This window comes from Thalassophryne amazonica, chromosome 6 (assembly GCF_902500255.1).
Source record: "Thalassophryne amazonica chromosome 6, fThaAma1.1, whole genome shotgun sequence".
NCBI classification, from domain to species: Eukaryota; Metazoa; Chordata; class Actinopteri; order Batrachoidiformes; family Batrachoididae; genus Thalassophryne; species Thalassophryne amazonica.
In genome coordinates, this window is record NC_047108.1 from 37,919,034 (window position 1) to 37,938,580 (window position 19,547).

Sequence of the window (19,547 nt, forward strand, 5' to 3'; positions counted from 1 at the left end):
AGACAGACATTTATTTTTGAGATTCTTAATTGCAATATCAGAAGAAAATAAGAATAAAGTCTTACTTCCCATGTCTGGCATTTTTAAGACATTTGAAAGACTGATTCAAGACATTTAAATACCAATTAAAGCCTTATTTTTAGGTTAACATATTCAACACGTTTTAAAACTTTTTAAGTAACTGTGCGAACCCTAAGTGGACTATGTAAAGCCCAGTGGAATATTCTGTGATCTGGAGCTATAAAAATAAAACTGAAATGACTATACACAGGGCAAAAATACAGTGCACCAGTGTTTGACAAGTAAATACGGCAAAAAAAACAAAAGTTTAATGCATGGTTTAGGGCCCTTCACACATAGTACAAATAAGTACAAATCAGGGCGAATCACGGCAGAAAAGCTCGTATGGGCGAACCACGAAAAAACATCGAGCCGACAGGCAGGCGTGAACGATCCTGTTGCGACGGTTTCATGCTCGTGACGGTGTCGTGCAAGAAACCATCGCAGCAGGAACACAATGCGAGCAGCTGGAGCATGTGTAACCACATCACGCAGCTGCTGTGAAGAAGAAGAAAAAAAAAAAAAACAAACTAATAATACATGCTACCCAGGGGATTCAAACCTGCATTTTATAAAAGCTCTGATTGCCAGCCAGAAACTTTATCACTCCGCTACCATTGCTAGCCTGTAAAAGGTGCTGAAAAATGCCTGAAATCAACAAGGAGATGGACGTATTTAAAAAATAAAACCACACACCACACACATAAGGGCATAAAATGCCCTTATAAATGGGATATTATTTTAATGATATTCACAATTTCATTCAAAATGTAAATGTAAATTCAAAAATGTACTTATATTGCTACTTTTACAAGGTGTAGCAAAAAGTAAAAGTTCATGGAATGATGTGATGAAATGGCATGTCACTGACTTGACTGAGTTGATTGACAAGGATTTCCTTCATTTGCATCAATGAAGCATATGAAATGAAGAGTATCAACTGAGCTGATACAAGAACGTACCTGTATTAATTTGAGTAAGCACATGACTTTCTGAGTATCCCCCGCAGGACAGTGAAAAATATATTATCCACTGTTAACGTCACGTCCTGAGAATACAAATTTCTTAATTCATATCCTTATTTCATTCAAACTGATCATGTTAATGTGACACCTATTTTTTGGACTGTGTGTGTGTGTATTTTTTTGTTTTAACTTTAGTTTATTAAATATGGAAAGATTAGCATGTTTTGCAAATTAGCCCTGGCCAAGAGGGCTGAACACAACTAAAAAGACAAACAAGGCTATATTGAGACTTACCTGAGTCCTGATTGGATTTGGACTCGGACAGACTGACAGCAGATGCATCTCGTGATTGATCAATCATGCCAATGTTCACCTTGTGTTTATAAGGGTCCAGAGCTCCCAACAGACCCAGTACACGAATAGCCTGTTGGAAATGCACCAAAAGACACCTCAGTCTATTTATTCCCCAGTTCTTATCGTAATAGGCATTTCCAGTGTCCTGTATGCAATTCACTGGGATACAAACATCATGAGGAAAATTAAATTTTCAACTAGATCTTGATTTGTCTATCGTTTTAAACATGACAGAATTTCTGTTTGAACTACTGATTAAGAATGGTGCCAGACAACCAAGAAGGCCACTTGTCCATCTCCACCTCCTAAAAGCAACCCTCTGACAGGCACAGTCAGGTTATACTTGAATGCAAACTTGACCTTCTGTACTTACTGGGTCTTCAGCACTGAGGCACATGCACACTGGATCATGCTCAGGGAAGCATATCACAAGGACATAGTGTCATAGCTGACAACACCACCTCATCCAAAACTCCCCCAGTAAGCATTTATAGAACAAATGCATGCATGAAGCAAGAAAGTGAAAACACTTATTTCTATTGTGGTCCATCTGAAAATCTAATGACAAAATAGAAGTAAAAATAAAATAAAAATAACAACACTGATCATTATAATAAAATAATGATAATATTAATAGTGTGCATATGATAACAAGAACAAATAATTTATGAATACATTAAGACAGTAAATTAACATAAAAACATTACTTAACAGGAAAAAAGGGTTGAGTTCTTCTCAACACAGTTGAAGTCTAAGGTTCTAAAAACATCCTGGACTCACATGCCATTCCAACTCATCATAAAAACTTTGCATAGTTTATTACCCACCTGTGAAAAATGTCAGCAACCTATTTTATAAATAATGAATAAATATTTTTTTATAATAAATGTATGAATGTTATGGAGTTGAGAACCGAACAGAATGCCCTTTATTGTCATTATACAAAATGTATAATGAGACTGGAGAGAGAGCTTCTCCTTTGTCAGCGCAAACAGATAAAATATAAACAAAAACAGTATAAATAGTTATAAGTATAAAGAACAACAACAACAAGAGCTTGTGACATTACACTTTTTACAATGTGCAGGTAAGTGGGCAAAGCACTTTTTCATAGACTGATGTCATTGTGTATACCTCTCTCCTGATGCCCTGGTTTTGCTCCGTCTTGAGGAAGTTTAGCAACACCTCCAGCAGGGATGGGTACTTGCGGTACGGCTCTACCACATAGCCTGTACTAGCCACCTGCTGGCCCAATGTCCATAGTGCCACCTGGTGGAAAATCAGTAGCAGATTCTCAATTAATAACATTGCAGGTGCAAAGCAAAACTGCATTTTTACAAACAAAAAAAAAATCCTTCAAAGCAATGCTAAAATAAAATAAATTACCACATTTCAATTCTGTTGTATGGCTTTCCATGCATGGATAATAGCTTTTACATTACTTTTATATATCGAACACGAAAGTTTAAGTGTTTCTTGTTCAGCAATAACAAAGGGAACTGTTTAAATTACCCTTGTCCCTGTTAACAAAATAAACAGCATTTCCATCTCCTTGTTGCACCTGCATACATGTGTAAGTATTACACAGCTGCAGCTGGAATACACCTCAGTGATCTTGTCATTTAAACTCAAACAAGACAAAGGGACAGTTGAACAAGTGCAACAAAATGTTACACAACTAAAGGTCTCTCTCCACCACAGGAACATGAAAGCCATTTAGGGGGGGGCTGAAACACTTGTCAAACTCACACACGAGAAGACAATAACACTGCTAAGCAACATTTGTGAAAGTAAGCTGAAACGAGCACAATGGAGAGAAAAGGCTACAACAGGGAGAAGAAAGGATCATGGTAAAAGTGACTGGGGGGTCCAAACTATACCACATGCGCCATCCATCAAAACAGACTTGGCGCTTTTCAAAACATTTGAATAAGTCTGGAACAGGGATATTTGCAACATTTGAGGACATCCGTGGATTAGAGCAGACTGTATTATGCAACCTCACGGATCACAAAGATATTTTTAACTTCATTTGCATCTGTGAAAATCCTTTTCAGTACACAGGCATTGGGAGCATTGGGATCAAAAGAGCTTCTCTCCTTAACTTTCTTTAAACTTTATTACAGACTCAATAGCTAGATAAAAAGCAAGAAATTGCAAAAACTGCAAAACAAGAACAACAACAGTAATCAGAGATTACTGATGTCCACCAATCCGGATCCGGATCACCTCCAAAATTCAGTGGAGTCTTCCATGCAATATTAAACAACCATTTGGTACCACTGCACGCTTCTGCTGTGGTGATCCTGAACAGGAGCAGCCAAAAGAAAAAGAAGAGCACGCTTCCACCACCACCAGCGCCGTCCCGCTAGTGTGAGCGTGTGTGTGTGTGTGCGCACATGTTCACACCGCGGGACACTAGCGGGACAGTGCTTAGTTTTAAAACAAACATGGCAGAGTCTGTGTTGCTGACGGACAATTTGAAAGAGCTAAATGACAGTGCTAGTTCTTTTAACACACACAAAAAAATCCACTCCGCTGTAAGCCATCTGGAGGCATGAAAAGATGAAAAGCTGACCAGATTTTTTGCTGGACTGAGGAATTACACAATCTTTTTTTTTTTTTTCTTTTTTTTGGAAGAACGAAGTCAGTGCACAGCATCACCGGACTACATGTCACAATTTGGACTCCTATTTAAAGTTTGCATTGGACTTTAGCAGCAGTGGAACACCAAAATGTAAGTCCCTTTTCTGTTGTTTAGAAATTGATAAAATATCAAATGCCAAGAATCTATTTTAGCCGTTATGAACAAATAATGAATGTTTTTACATTCTTTCAATGGAACGAATATTTAATTCGGTGAAAGATGGAACATACCATTCAACTCTGCTTCATCTCTTTGAATGGTATGTTCCAGCTTTCACCTCATGAAATATTCATACCACTGAACTCAAACATTCATTATTTGTATAATATTTATCTGTGGTGCAAATCTGGTCAGAGCCCGTGAAGTAGTTTTGATGTAATCCTTCAAAGCCTATATAAAGTGAAATCTTGATCCAGAATCAGGATCTGGATCACCTCCAAAATTCTATAATATCTATCTATGGTAAAAATTTGGTGAGAATCCATGAAGTAGTTTTGACATAATCCTTCAAAGCCTATATAAAGAGAAATCTTGATCCAAAATCCAATTTGGTGAGAATCTGTGAAGTAGTTTTGACGTAATGCTTCAAAGTCTATAAAGTAAAACTCGATCCAGAATCCAGATATGGAACACCTCCAAAATTTAATGGGTTCTTCCATGGCCTAATATGCATTTGTGGTGAAAATTTAATCAAAATCTGTGCAGTAGTTTTGATGTGATCCTCCTAACAGACAGACAGACAGGTAAATGCCGATGATTTTATTCTGTCCTTTGTGGATGTAATAAAAAGTCACGATTAATAGAGTTAATACACACATATACAACCCCAATTCCAATGAAGTTGGGATGTTGTGTGAAATGTAAATTAAAAACACAATACAATGATTTGCAAATCAAAGCTGGGACAGGTTCAACAAAAGACTGGGAAAGTTGATGAATGCTCAAAGAACACCTGTTTGGAACATTCCACAGGTGAACGGGTTAATTGGAAACTTGTGAGTGTCATGACTGAGTATAAAAGGAGCATCCGCAAAAGGCTCGGCCGTTCACAAGGAAAGATGTGGTGAGGATCACCACTTTGTGAACTGCGTGAAAAAAATAGTCCAACAGTTTAAGAACAATGTTTCTCAACGTTCAACTGCAAGGAATTTAGGGATTCCATCATCTACAGTCCATAATATAATCAGACGATTCAGAGAATCTGGAGAACTTTCTACACGTACGCGGCAAGGCTGAAAACCAACACTGAATGCCCGTGACCTTCGATCCCTCAGGCGGCACTGCATTAAAAACCGACATCATTGTGTAGAGGATCTTACCACATGGGCTCAGGAACACTTCAGAAACCCATTGTCAGTTAACACAGTTCGTCGCTACATCTACAAGTGCAAGTTAAAACTCTACAATGCAAAGCGAAACCCATCAACAACATCCAGAAAGGCTGCCGCCTTCTCTGGGCCTGAGCTCATTTGAAATAGACGCAAAGCGGAAAAGTGTGCTGTCGACTGATGAGTCCAGATTTCAAATTGTTTTTGGAAATCATGGACATCATGTCCTCTGGACAAAGAGGAAAAAGACCATCCAGATTGTTACCAGCGCAAAGTTCAAAAGCCATGGGGTGTGTTAGTGCCCATGGCATGGCAACTTACACATCTGTGATGGCACCATCAATGCTGAAAGGTACATCCAGGTTTTGGAGCAACACATGCTGCCATCCAAACAACGCCTTTTTCAGGGACATCCCTGCTTATTTCAGCAAGACAATGTCAAGCCACATTTTTCACGTGTTACAACAGAGTGGCTTCGTAGTAAAAGAGTGCAAGTACTAAACTGGCCTGCCTGCAGTCCAGACCTGTCGCCCATTGAAAATGGGTGGTGCATTATGAAGCGCAAAATACGAGACCCCAGACTGTTGAACAACTGAAGTCGTACATCAAGCAAGAATGGGAAAGAAATCCACCTACAAAGCTTCAGCAATTAGTGTCCTCAGTTCCCAAACACTTATTGAGTGTTGTTAGAAGGAAAGCTGATGTAACACAATGGTAAACATACCACTGTCCCAGCTTTTTTTGAAACGTGTTGCAGGCATCCATTTCAAAATGAGCAAATATCTGCACAAAAACAATAAAGTTTATCAGTCTGAACATTAAATATCTTGTCTTTGTGGTGTATTGAATTGACTATAGGTTGACGAGGATTTGCAAATCATTGTATTCCGTTTTATTTATATTTTACACAACGTCCCAACTTCATTGGAATTGGGGTTACAAATACCTGAACAATACTCTCAGAATGCTTACCAAGTAATATCAAATGTTCCTCAGAATGATAGTCAGTTGGATTATACTAATGACATTTGTTTTACGGCATACATTGTAGTGGAATTACTATTTTTAAGAATTTTGAGCAGATACAAGGTATTTTTATATACCTGTCGCTTGGCCAGTGAAGAGGAGTCCTGCAGCATGTCCATGATGATTGGGAAAAGCTCATCCATCCACTTTCTCATCTCAAGGCCGCTCACCTGACAAAGAAGACACTGAAGAAGTAATCAAAACTGAAATTTCTCATCATCAAAAATCTATTTTATGTCAATGAAAACATTTCATGGTTGAATACTTGATTTTTTGAGTTCCACATTAAAATTTGCATCAAAATGTTTTAGGTTTTCAAGCTCTGATAATGATTCAAGTTGTCCATTACATCTAAATCTTACCAAAATGGATGGATGGATGGATGGATGGACATTAGTGACTGAGGCCATAGATTTAATGCCTCTCCAGGCCGCCCACAGATCACCACTACTATACTTATGTTCTACTTTGTCTTTATAAGCTCTTTTGGCTTTCCAAATTTCATTCTTAACCTCTTTGTTAATTTCTTTCCTATCCTGGTTTTTCCCTATATAAAAATTTCTTTTCTTCTTATTTATAACATTCTTTAAGTTTATTACCACAGTTTATTATTGGGATAGACAATTCTTCTGGGGGATATTAGTGTCAACACAGAAAGATATATAGGAGGAGACAGTCTGTGTCAGTTCATTCAGGTCAGAACATGAATCATAAAAGACATCCCACGCTGTACATTCAACACAAGCTTTCAAATTTTCAATACAGTCCTCTGACCAACACTTCACTGTCTTTACAGTCTGCTCACGTCGTTTACAGACCTGTAGGTCGGCAAAAGAAGGACACTGCTATGGTATGAAGCTCCAAAGGAAGGCATACTAATGGACCTGTAAGCTTTGGCTACTGTGCCATAGAGTTCCTCACAGTTGATGGGCAGGTGACATACTGTTCATATGTCCTCAGTGTTTTGTCAATTCGACAGTGATTAAAGTCCCCTAAAATAAATTTAGAAGCATCGGGGAAATCGCGTTCAGAATATTATTCACGTCTTCTATCAGCTGACAAGCTGCCATGACATCAGCTCTCAGGTGAATGTAAACAAGGGAGAAGAACAGCTGAGGGAATTCCCTCGGCAGGTAAAAGGGGCGAAGTGAGATACACAAAAGTTCAATATCCGAGGTACATATTCTCTTCCGCACCACAACAGTCTTACAATATCTCTCATTAATATAAAAACATACCCCGCCTCCTTTAGACTAGTTTGTAATGAGAAAAGAGCGGTCAAGACGAATAGAGGGACAGAAGCCGGTTATATGAAGCTCCTCATTCTTGTCCCGTTCTCCCAACCACGTTTCAGTGAACAAAAGAAGGCAGGTCTCTCTAAACTCGCGTTTCCACCTTGCGTAGATCTCAAACTTGTCCCTTTTATTCCGAATGGACAATGAAAAGAAGGACTGTTGGGAGAGGTGGAAGCTGTCGTCTGTCACCCAGCCTGGATCTTCTCAGCCTGTGCTGAACGCCAACCCTCCTTCCCTCTTCTCCTCCGGCGTTTCCTCAGCACAGATCCACTTACTGTGGCATTAAATGGTCCTCCATGGTAAGCAGGGAGGATGTGAGAATTCCGGACCTATTGCTGGTGAACGGAGAGACAGTAGGTGCTCCCAGCTGTAGGTGATCCTACCAGCATTTACGTCTCCACCAATGCCTTGACACACCAGAATCCAGAGAGTGACGAAAATCCCGATGTAGACCCCCTTCATAGTTCAACGTAATTCCACTTGAAGTCCCAGGCATTAAATGTTAGAAGAGTGAAAAGAGAGGAACATCGAAACATGCAACAGTCGGACAAACAAACAAACAACGCAGCAGCGAGCTGCACAGTGTCGCACAGGTGAGTGAGCGCCACTCCATTGTCTGTGATGGACATTCCATTGTCCATCACAGACGGCTGACCGACATGACAATGTGGACCTAACATTGTGATGCCATACTCCTCACCCTTAAAAACAAGTGCACTAACCACTTGGCAAACATGCTGCACTAAGTAAATGAATAAATAGTAATTATTTAATCCACAAATATGCATTTTTATAGAATGTAAAAAATAAAGTATGTAGAAATTACAATACACCATCTCCCCACCACAGATGTTAGATGTTGCGATGTTTTACTGTCACCATCATGATTTTCTAGTTAACTTGACACAGACCAGTCACTTTATACTTTATACAACTGAGAACATGGTGCCATTTTGGGGCCAATTGTGCTGAACTACTAAATGAACCTTTTATGTTTTCAACATTTTTTAATCATTTAACCACATACAGCAACACATCCAGGTGGAGGCATTATCAAAATAAATCTAAAAATCATTAAGCTATCAAATTTACATAAATTTACAATTTATATGATTTATTTAATTAAGTTAGCGCCTGATTTATGCTTCTGCAACTCTGTAACTTTGTGTCATGCAGTGACGCGTGGGACAGCTTTAAGGTTCTCCGTCACTGGATTATGCTTTATTCTGGACTAATTTGACCCTCAACAAGCTTTTCTTTCTACAATCATCACCTCCAAATCAAGGTAAGCTGTATAATTTCATCTTTTTCCAACTGTGTTGTAAATTTATGGACATTTCTGCCAAATGTATGTGATCCCAAAATGTAATCAGCATGCGCACTGCAAAAACTATTAAAATATAAGAGGAAAGAGTGAAGCAGAAAAGTGTCAAATCACAGCCTTTTTTGCTGTGTCTGATTTAACAGGTGCACGTCAGACTGCAGGTCCATGTCTGAGCACGGTTTGAAATAAATAAACGGCTGGTCTTTTAATCATGAAAATGACTCCGCCCCCATGGAAATACATTGCGATCGGACAGAACATTTTATCTGATGTAAGCGAAAAATCCATTATACAAAATTCATTATTTATTACAGGGAAAACAATACAAGATTTTTTTTTTTTTGTCTGGTGACTGCGAATATCTGGTTTATACGATGACTGTTTTGGCGAGGTTTACTATACATGGGACTGAACAATAAATTTACCTATGAAAACTTTGAGGATGAAGACGCTTCCATCCCGCACAGCTGACTTTATTTTCCCAAATTTTTTCTTCTGTTCAGATCTGAAGGGAATCTGTTCATCTTGAAGCCCTTGTGGTGTCTATTTGTGCCTCCAAATGCACAACAACCTGGCATTTTCAGCAAATAAATAAATAAAATGGATGGCACCAGACGTCACGTGAACGTGTCCCCCCTGGCTCATCATGTCGCTACTCTGAATAAAGGGAGTCTAACACAAACTGCCCAACCCTATCTTAAATGTAATCGCATCACAATATTGCAACAGGTGACTGTGTGACAATTTGCTACTAGCTGTGATCACAAATGTGACACTATATTTTGATGTTGGTTTCGTCTGCCTTTTTTGTTTTGTCTCTTTATTTTACGACTCTGTCCATTAAGTGACAAACACTCTGCAGTTTAACAACATTTTCTGAACAATCCCAAAACTTGTGGATAACTTCATTCTGGTGCAGAAAATTACTGTGATGTGAAGGTTGTAGCTTTTTTTGGTATGTTTACCCCAAATAACCTCATGTTTAAAGAGAACATAGACTGGGTGCTTCTGGTGCCCAGTTACATTAACAGGTAGCCAATATAAGATTACACGTGCTGTGTATTTTTACACCAAGCACCCTTGTTAAATTGAAGATCATTTTTTTTAATGATTTTCATTAAGCTAGAGGCAAATCTGAAACAGCAGCATTTGCATGTTCTATGTTCTGTATATCTGAAGTTACATCAGGAAGGGCCTCCAGCATTAAATCTGTGCCAAATCAATATGCAAATCACAAAAATTTAATTTCCACACTGAGTGACATTGAAACAGATGACCTGCGGTGGCAACCCCAAACAAAACTAGCCATAAAAACAGAGGCAAGTATGAGATGGTGTATTAGGGACCTTTTGTTTTTATTTTACATTTTTACATACAATGACTGATGAAACTCAGGTTGCTTGTATTTAACATTGGTAATGTGACAACATTGTAATATATACTGACTAAAAATTTGAACATTTCTGAGTATTAATGAAAAATATATACATATATATGCTGCAAGTTACTGAATGATTCACTGCTGATACTGCCCTCTATGAACAGTCTAGAAAAAAATAAATAAGTAATTCTGTGTAAGGTCTCACATTACCTGAGCCAATTCTCCAATTGTTGCCAGAACACTGATGACCACTCCAGGATTTGGATCTGGGTCTTTCAGCTTCAGGATGAGGGCCTACAAAGCAAAATAAATAGATAAAGCACTCATTTAACCTCTTGAACTCTAACGATATGACCCTCTTCATGAAACATCTTCCTAAACTCTAAAACAGGGATGCCCAAGCCCGGTCCTCAAGATCTACCTTCCTGACACTCTTAGTTGTCTCCCTGCTCCAACACACCTGAATCCAATGAAAAGCTCATTAAAAGCCTGCTAACGAGTCTTTCATTGGATTCAGGTGTGTTGGAACAGGGAGACAACTAAGTGTCAGGAAGGTAGATCTCGAGGACCGAACTTGGGCACACCTGCTTTAAAACATCATTTAAGAGGTTAGGGAGATGATGTTGTAATAAACGTTAGCCTTTTACCTTGAGGATGGGCTCCATATAAGGGCGTATGAGACGCGGAGCGTTGGAGACCAGATGACCAAGCATCCGAGCACTCTGCTCTTTGTTCCTGCCAACACCACTGTGCTCCAACTCTGTTAAGATCTAGAAAAATCAAGCAGATGTATAGAAACCGTTTCAAGGTGAAGAATACGGTTACAATTAGTTACTACTTCTTAAAAATAAATATTCAGGTAAATTAATATGAATCATGGTAATTGTTGTGGAAAGTCTGGCACACATAAAACTGAAGATTGTAAGGGAAGTGTAGCATGAGCCGCTTGGTCTGCAGCCACCGTGACCTGGACCCGGATAAGCGACAGAAAATGAATGAATGAATGAATGAATTTATTTCAATACAGGGATTTTTTAGGATTCTAGGAACTGCTATAGCAAAGTTCCCAAGGAGCTACAACATGCCAAAGCTCTGTTGCCCTCTAATGGTAACCAATAAATATCTGAATCCAATATTTCTCTATGTTGGACGACTTGCCATCCATCAATTGTTATGTTGTCCACCCCCCTCCCAAATTAAGTAAACAACAAAGACTCAAGTAAATTAGATACATTTATTTTGTTTTGAACAGCATATGACTGATTCTGATGCGATGAATGCTTCTCAAACGTCAGTAGCATGCTTGTCTACCTTCTTGGTGTTTTTGGCATCCTTGGAGTTCAATATTTCCACCAGTTCCTCCTCTGTGAACTCAGCAAACCTCGCTGGCAGATGATTTTCTGCTGTTGTTGACATGTTTGTTGCCATTTTTTCAACCAGCGTCTGTCAGCTAGTTCCTGACCTTCGTATGCCGCGCTCTGATTGGCTAGCTGTTGGCAGTAAGCTCTAACGATATTGGTCAGTGGGAACCAATTCAATATAACGTTTGGTCCTAGCCTCCTAAATTCTGTATCAGATATAAAAGCAATATGTAAAAGCCTTTATTAGTTATGGGGCAACAAGGTTTTGACCTTAAATATATTAAATGTTCAGAAATGATATTTTCAGTTGAAAGGTATGTATTTGTCTTATTATACTCATGCCTCCAAGTGGCTGATTGAATTTCATTTTGCGCTATCGGTCATTCACACATGCAAAATCCTCATTTACATACTGCTGCCTCCATCATGTTACCACCTGCTGGCATGTGCACAATTACTCGTAGTAAATCACCTGAAAAATGTTCTGCAACTCAATGCACAAAAATATTGAAAGTCCTTACAATTTAGCACTTAGGAATCTTGTCCAAGTACACAGACAGGTATTATGAATGGGATTTAAACCCAGGTCAACAGATTTGCAGGCCGTTTCTATATCCTCCGAGGTACCTGCTCTACATTTGAATATCAGACAGAAAATAAATAAATATATGAACTTTGTAACAGCTCATATTTTCAACTATTCAATATGTATGGTGTGTTATGTGTCTATTACCTGGATGAGCATCTTGCGTAAGAAGGGCATGACAAAGGCGGGGTTCATGCTGCTGAGGCGTCCGATTGTACAGATGGCCAGTTCTCGAATCTCAAACACCTCATCATTCAGCGCTACAAACAGTGCCTGCAAATTCTCAGCCTGCGCAAGGTGTGCATCAAAGCGCTCATCAAGAGATGCTAGCACACAGTATCGGATGTCTGGATCTAAACAAAAGAAGAAGATGAGGAGTCAGACGTATTTCAGTCCTAATATGTGTTTAATTACTATGGTGTTTCCAGTCCACACTCTCATATATTCAAGTGCAAATTTCTTATGAATAAACCTTCCATCACACCTTAGTCCTTCATCATCATCCAATTCAGTTTCTTTACATGGCACCAAATCACTTAATTTCAAAGTACTAAGTACCCATGCCACAAGCAAGCACAATGGTGACAATGGTACGAAAACTCCTTCATTCTTTTCTCCTACAACAATTAATTGTATACCAGATACTGTATCAGTCACCCTGTTTTCCCTGTTACCTGGATCGGTGATGCCAACAACCAGCAGTTTGCTGAGCACATCTGCAACAACCTGTACAGCTGTTTGGCTCACAACATGGCCACTGATCAGGTGGATGGAGGGCGTAAGGAGGCGCGAGCAGGTCCGAGCTGCTTCCATCCGAATCTCCTTATGTTCACTGTTCAGGAAATGATCGGCACAGTGCCGCACAAACTGGGTGAGAGAGTGGCCTGGTGAAAGAAAACAGAATTAAAAGGATAGTCCCTCAACTGGTGTGACACAGCATTATCACATTTTCATAGAACCCGACCGATATTATCAGGTGGCCAAGAATATCGGCTGATATGAGCCTTTCACATCGGGTACCTGTTATTTTTGGAAATTGTGTCATTATGTAATTTGTCCAGCAGGGGGCATGTTGACAGCATTGTTTACAATGTTTACAATACTGTCGAGCATGGTGGGGGATACCATCACCAAATGTTGAGCGTTGCGGCATGGTAACTGCCAATCTGAGTGAAGGCAGTGTGATGTGATGTATTTTGGTTGGTTACCAGTTATACTCATCGTTATTTATCATAAAGTTGATGTTTAAGAAGTAAAACATCAAGCCTCAGTTATATTTCTTTGTCATGAGGATTTGATAACAAAATGTTTGAAATATTGCCAATTTTTACCCAAGGCTAAAATATGGCCATTGGGGATTGCGAAGGCTTTGCATCCGTCCATCTGTCCGTGTTCAGGATAAGTCCAGTCCTATTGCTGCCAAGGTCTTCAAATTCACAGGGAACATTCTTGAGACACAGACTTTGGACAGGTTCAAAGATAGCCTAACCTATAAGATAACCTTGACCTATTTTAAGAGGTCAAAAGGTCCCTATTTTTTTACCTATGCGGCCGAGGGTATTTTAGCATTGCCTGACATTTAATGTATATAAACGGTGATGATATGAGTAATGTAAATTGTTTACTCCCTAATATTGGTATCACATCAGCCCCACAAAATATCTGCATAGGTCAGGCAAGAATAGTTGGTTGTAAAGTCAGACAAGTGGAGAAAGCTGTGTGCAAAACCTTGAACATGTGTGAGCAAATTACATACTTGAATGATTTTTGAAGTGTAAACAAGGCAATGCCACCCCTGCAGACAAATATAATAAAAATGATATCACATGATTCACTGTTTTTATTTCAAAGTAATTTTGACCAAATATGGGTAAGTAATTTGTCTGTATTTGCCTGAAATTGTTTACCATAGTCAGATAGTCACCTAAGAAATGTCTGTACAACTTTTCAAAAAAATTTCTTTAATTTTTGCGAAAAATCAGTAGGTGGCAAATTATTATCCTTCTGGGTAGAAGAATGATTCATGGTAAATGAAAGTCTTTGTGCAGGTTGACACTGACTCAAGGAATCTATACGCAAAATTAAAGAAAAGCTTACTGGACAGTTTTTCAGCAATAAACTGAGAAGTGTGGAAAATGTCATTTTGACCCTTTTGGTGGGGCCTTTAGAATGATTCAAAGACAATGTTATTTTTCTTGCCTGTAGGCAGCTTCCGAAAGAATATATGCAAAATTTGAGAAAAAGCTACCGACCATATTTTATGCAATAAATCAGTGCTGGAAAATGCTTCTTTTTTTTTTCCCTTCTTGGGAGCCCTGATGAGCCTACAGGAATTAAATCACAAAGTCCAACTTCTCATTACAAGATGGCCCACTAGGGTTTGTACCAAATCCAGAAAAATTCTGAGAATAGTTCTTCAGAAAATTATCAGACTTTGAAGATGTTGAAATACAATTATTTTCCTTCATGCACATCTTCACATGGTGTGCTATTTCTGTATGAAGTTTAATTTAAATGTAACCAAAAAGTTAGAAGGAGTTGCAGTTACAAGACTCGTGGACAGACAGATTGATGGAAATTATTCTGATATACCGGTAACCTGCAAATTTTTGTTTGCAGGGGTAATAAAACAAGCAAGCAAGAGTTATCAGAAGATGACATATCCCCCCAGCCCCCACAAATCTGTAATTGACTGGTGCTGGGGATCACTCAAGTGCATCCTTATGCTAAATATGAATTGGTCAACTGGTTCTTGAGATTCCACGTCCCAACAGCCAGGGGCTGTGAGCATGGACTGGGCCGCCGGGCCACCCGCCCTCGACCGCCACCCAATCCTCTCTGCACCCGACCCCCATGGCCCCCTCTGCAGGTGGTGAACCCACAGGAGGGCGGGCCCACGTCGCTCTTTCGGCATCTTTTCCGGATGCCCCCTGGACGCCTCGCTGGAGAGGTGTTCCGGGCACGTCCCATTGGATGGAGGCCCCAGGGAAGACCCAGGACACGCTGGAGGGACTATATCTCTCTGCTGGCTTGGGAACACCTTGGGGTTCCCTGGAGGAGCTGGGGGAGGTGTGTGTGGATCGGGAGGTCTGGGCAGCTTTGCTTGAGCTGCTGCCCCCGTGACCCGACTCCGGATAAAGCGGAAGAAAATGGATGGATGGATGGATGGTTCTTGAGATATCACGACACAAAGATTGCAATGACAAGATCTTAAATATCTCACTGTGGCGTTGAAATTGACTACAAGGTCACCGTGATTGAATGGTCTTGGGGGACCACCGAAGTACACCTTTATGCTAAATATGAATGAAACTGTTCAACTGGTTCTTGAGTTATCATGGTAAAAAGCGTAAATGGACAGACGGACGGACAGGACATGCTGATCACTATAGCCCCCTGTATTTCATACCGGGGGAATAAAAAAGGACGACACTGAAACAGCACTCTTTTCTGCAGGCCCCTCTCCCCAAGGCCCACCAGCCCCCAGCAGTCAACCAAAGAGAAACATTTGCTTTTACAATGTCCTAACCTTCAAATTCAAAGCTTCCCAGCGTGCGAAGGGCCAGGGTGATGCTGCCGACATCACTGGCTTCAGGGATGTTGCTGAGGCTCGGTGAGGCCAGCTGGTGTGCCAGACCTTTGGGCATGCCAGGGTGACGAAGTGGCTTATGCATCAACACCAGGGAAAGCATCTTTAGCAGGCCATCCTGAATGTCCTTCTTCAACTGCGGGATCTGGCGGCTCAGGTCGTACAACACTGCTGTCAGTGCAGGGCTGGATGAAAAGGAACAGTGAATACCCAATATATTTTCATTATTTAAAGGGTATTCGATTGTTGACTAATTTTTGACTCATTCATCCATAAATACAACTTAATGCATAACTGGACTGTGATTTTAAAATGCAGTGTATATAAATGTCAGTGGTGTAATGGATCATAGGTGAATGATCCATATGGCCTGCACATGAATGGTAATTACAAAGTTTACAACATCATGTGAAACGCACTTTGTCAAAGTGTCCTGCATTCCCCACAGCGCAGCCAGTGGACGAGACATCACTGCATACAGGGAGTCAGCCAGCCACTCAGTCGTGACATTTTACTTTTTTTTTTTTTTTTTTTTTTTTTACTTTAGCAGAAAGTTTTTTTTTTCATCTGGAGACAAAAGTTATGTGATTTGAGTTTTTGCTCTGAAGCAGCAAACGGCTTGCAAGTTGAAGCTTGTTAGACTCATGTTTGTTACAACATGTAACCCTGTAGAAAAAACCCCGTATGAATCATTGATTTTAGTTTCATTTAGATTTTAAGTGGCAAGGAACAGATTTGAAAGTTAAAGTAGTGTAGATTTAAATCTTGCTCACAGTACGACGACTATTAAAGGCGTCCTGTTTTGGAAAATGAGTATCTATTGAGGCTTAATGTTAAATATCTCCACAGTCCCATAATTCTATGAATGCAATCACAGATTTGCTCCTGCTACAATCATTATTTAGGCCCTGACACAACTTGTTTTAGACCTGTGACATATATTACAAAAATCCCACCCCCACACCCAAAAAAATGCTTTAAAATTTACATCAGTATTAGAAGGCCGCCTCATTAAACAACACAGGATTATCAATCTATTCCTAAATCCTAGAAAACAAAAAAAAAACTGATATGTAAACTGAAAATTCTACATTAGAGAACGATACCACTGATTTACCCAAGTAAATAAGTGGAACCCTAGTTCATTTGAATAACTTTCTTCTTGGCTCTTGGTTACTTGTTGAATGACAGTTTCCACTCTATTTTTTCCACAATTTCAAAACAGAAATATGTTCACATCTAGCATTCTACAAGATATTTTCTTTTTAAATACAAATCTTTTCTTGTGGATTGGAAAAAGTTCCTAAATTATATTTGTTGTGATTTATATTTACCAGATTTCCTGGCCTTGAATACGGGCCTGCATAATTCAATGGCCGGGTCAAAACTTCGTCCTTAAAAAAAAAATTTAACATCTGCCTTAAATAAGTACATGGCATTATGTGCGTTAAAAAGGATTACATTTGGGCAAGAAACTTTTTTCTAAGTCCACTGCAGAGCAGTATCTTAAAATCCTAAAGCCTGATTTATGCTTCTACAACTCCATAACTCTGTGGCCAGGCAATGACATCAACGTGGGCGTGGCCCTTTCAAAAGTGTTCGGTCCTACCTGAGGCCAACAGCCAGCATGGGTTCCAGCAGTTCTTTGATATCTGGTTGGATGCTGGGACCCATGGCTCTGGAAAGCATGCTGATGCAGGTGAACACTGTAGCATCTACTTGCATGGTCTTCTGCCTCCTGTACACGTCAAACATTGAGAAAGAAAAAAGAAAAAAAAAAAACAATAATACATTCATAGCATTGTTGGACTTTGTTCTATTTCTTTTTAATTTACACAAGCCAGAAGACTTGTTTAAACTTTTTTTAAACAGCATTTGCATTTTAATTCATAGAGAGCTCACGTTTGGTAATCTAATGTGAAAATGAACTTGAGGAAGGTCTTAACCAACAAAAATACAACCACAGTGAACTGTAAGGAACAGAGGGAAGAGTTTTCTACAGACGACAAAATAAAGAAATGTTTAATTAGATACATACATATTGAACAAGGAAAATATTAACCCTAACTTCTGTTACTGAACCCAGTCTTGTTCTTGTGTCACATCTTAGTAAGGTATAATGTTCAGCAGCAAGTTTAATTACAATCTATGAAGAACTTTAGTGCAGCAGAATATTTACAGAGGAATCCTTCAAAAGGTGATGCAAGCACCAAATTTGGAACAAATACTCCTTACACATTACTCTGTCCATTTGAATTTTCAATAGGCAGCCAGGTAGGAGTCAACTGAAGAATTACACAGGTCAAAAATGAAAAATGGTCCAATCATACTGAAAGGTATTCCATATTTGTCTGATCATAAAGCTTTCAAAAAGGTCTAGTTTGAACTATCACTGAATTCTATGGATTTATGGGGTAAAAAAAGAAATAGTAAAAATAGTGACAAAGGTCAATTTCAGTTTGTACAGGGGTCAAAAGTTAAAGTTGCTTCAATTTTGGTAAAAAAGTGGTGCAAATTATTGGTTGAGCTAACAGGATTAATAAATGGAATAGTGTTGACTGTGCTGAGTACTTGTGTCTGCAAAATAAAAGTTAAACTATGTCAACGCCCATTGGATTCTATAACGTGACATATGTAAGGGCCCCTTCACACAAAACACAATTGAAGCCGACTGGCGAAGGAAGGAGGAATCGCATGCCACTTGTGAAAAATCAGAGCCGCCTCACACAGCTGTCACCACAGCCATTCGCGCACAGCGTCTGAAAGACAGCGAGTGCCCATTCGACACCCTCTCGGCAGGTGTCGGCCAAATTCCAGGTGCCACACACGAATATCCAACACCACTCGCTGGGCACTTAGAAAAGACGGGGGCTATTCACACTCCCAGCACAATGGAGTACAGATGACCACATTCAAACTGCCTGTGAAAATTGTCTAAGTGCCACACTAGTGTTGCGTAACTAAGCAAGACTGACCCAAACTGACTCTAAATGACTAAAAGAAGTACTTTTTTTATTTTCGGAAATGCATTCCATTCTCAAAACAGTACATGAAGCACTCTCTCTCCCTCCCTCCCTCTGCATGGCTGTCTCTTTAGAATGCTGAAACAATGAACAAGTACTTCATTTAGTCATCTTTGCAGTTACTTTGGGTAAATTGTTGTACCCCTCTGGAGTTCAGCTTTTGAACAAACGCCACACTGATAAATCTGCTCTGTACCCTGCCAATGAAAACTTGATTTAAAGTGCACATAGAGCGAAGCACAGCCAGCGGACCAAACTGTGTTTTTTAAAAATAGACACACTGCTTCGCTTTAAATACGCAGAAAGTCTATTTCAGATGATAAGTGTGGACCCTCTTTCTCTTAAAAGGCTTTATTTTACTCTGTGTCACACTGGAAAGTTGTAGCTTTTGGTTCTACATTGATTAGCTCTTACACGGCTTATGCGCAAGCTCTAGTCTTCTGTTTTTTTCTGGGGATGTTACAGCACCACACACAGGCCTGGCATATGTACTACAACGTTAAATGGAGCTTTGAGGCACAGAATTTACCTCAAACATTTTTTGTAATTAAATTATTAAATTACTCAACTAATCATTTTAGCCCTAGTGTCCACAAACAGCAGCTGCT

The 19,547-nt window shown here is 39.5% G+C and overlaps 1 protein-coding gene across 2 annotated transcripts in view; it reads right to left on the reverse strand.

Moving 5' to 3' along the window:
• The window catches only part of mtor (mechanistic target of rapamycin kinase), a 427,661-nt gene that overhangs the window by 385,466 nt on the left and 22,648 nt on the right, over window positions 1-19,547 (reverse strand). Inside the window, exons 10-18 of one of the 2 annotated variants that reach the window (XM_034171997.1) lie at window positions 17,526-17,654; window positions 15,857-16,101; window positions 13,002-13,211; window positions 12,475-12,680; window positions 11,028-11,150; window positions 10,591-10,674; window positions 6,458-6,550; window positions 2,514-2,648; window positions 1,320-1,449 (exon numbers count right to left, since the gene is read on the reverse strand). In XM_034171997.1, coding sequence (XP_034027888.1) covers window positions 1,320-1,449; window positions 2,514-2,648; window positions 6,458-6,550; window positions 10,591-10,674; window positions 11,028-11,150; window positions 12,475-12,680; window positions 13,002-13,211; window positions 15,857-16,101; window positions 17,526-17,654 — 1,355 coding nt within the window. Of the gene's footprint in view, window positions 1-1,319; window positions 1,450-2,513; window positions 2,649-6,457; window positions 6,566-10,590; window positions 10,675-11,027; window positions 11,151-12,474; window positions 12,681-13,001; window positions 13,212-15,856; window positions 16,102-17,525; window positions 17,655-19,547 lie in introns of both variants that reach the window. The other variant, XM_034171996.1, reaches the window with a different exon arrangement.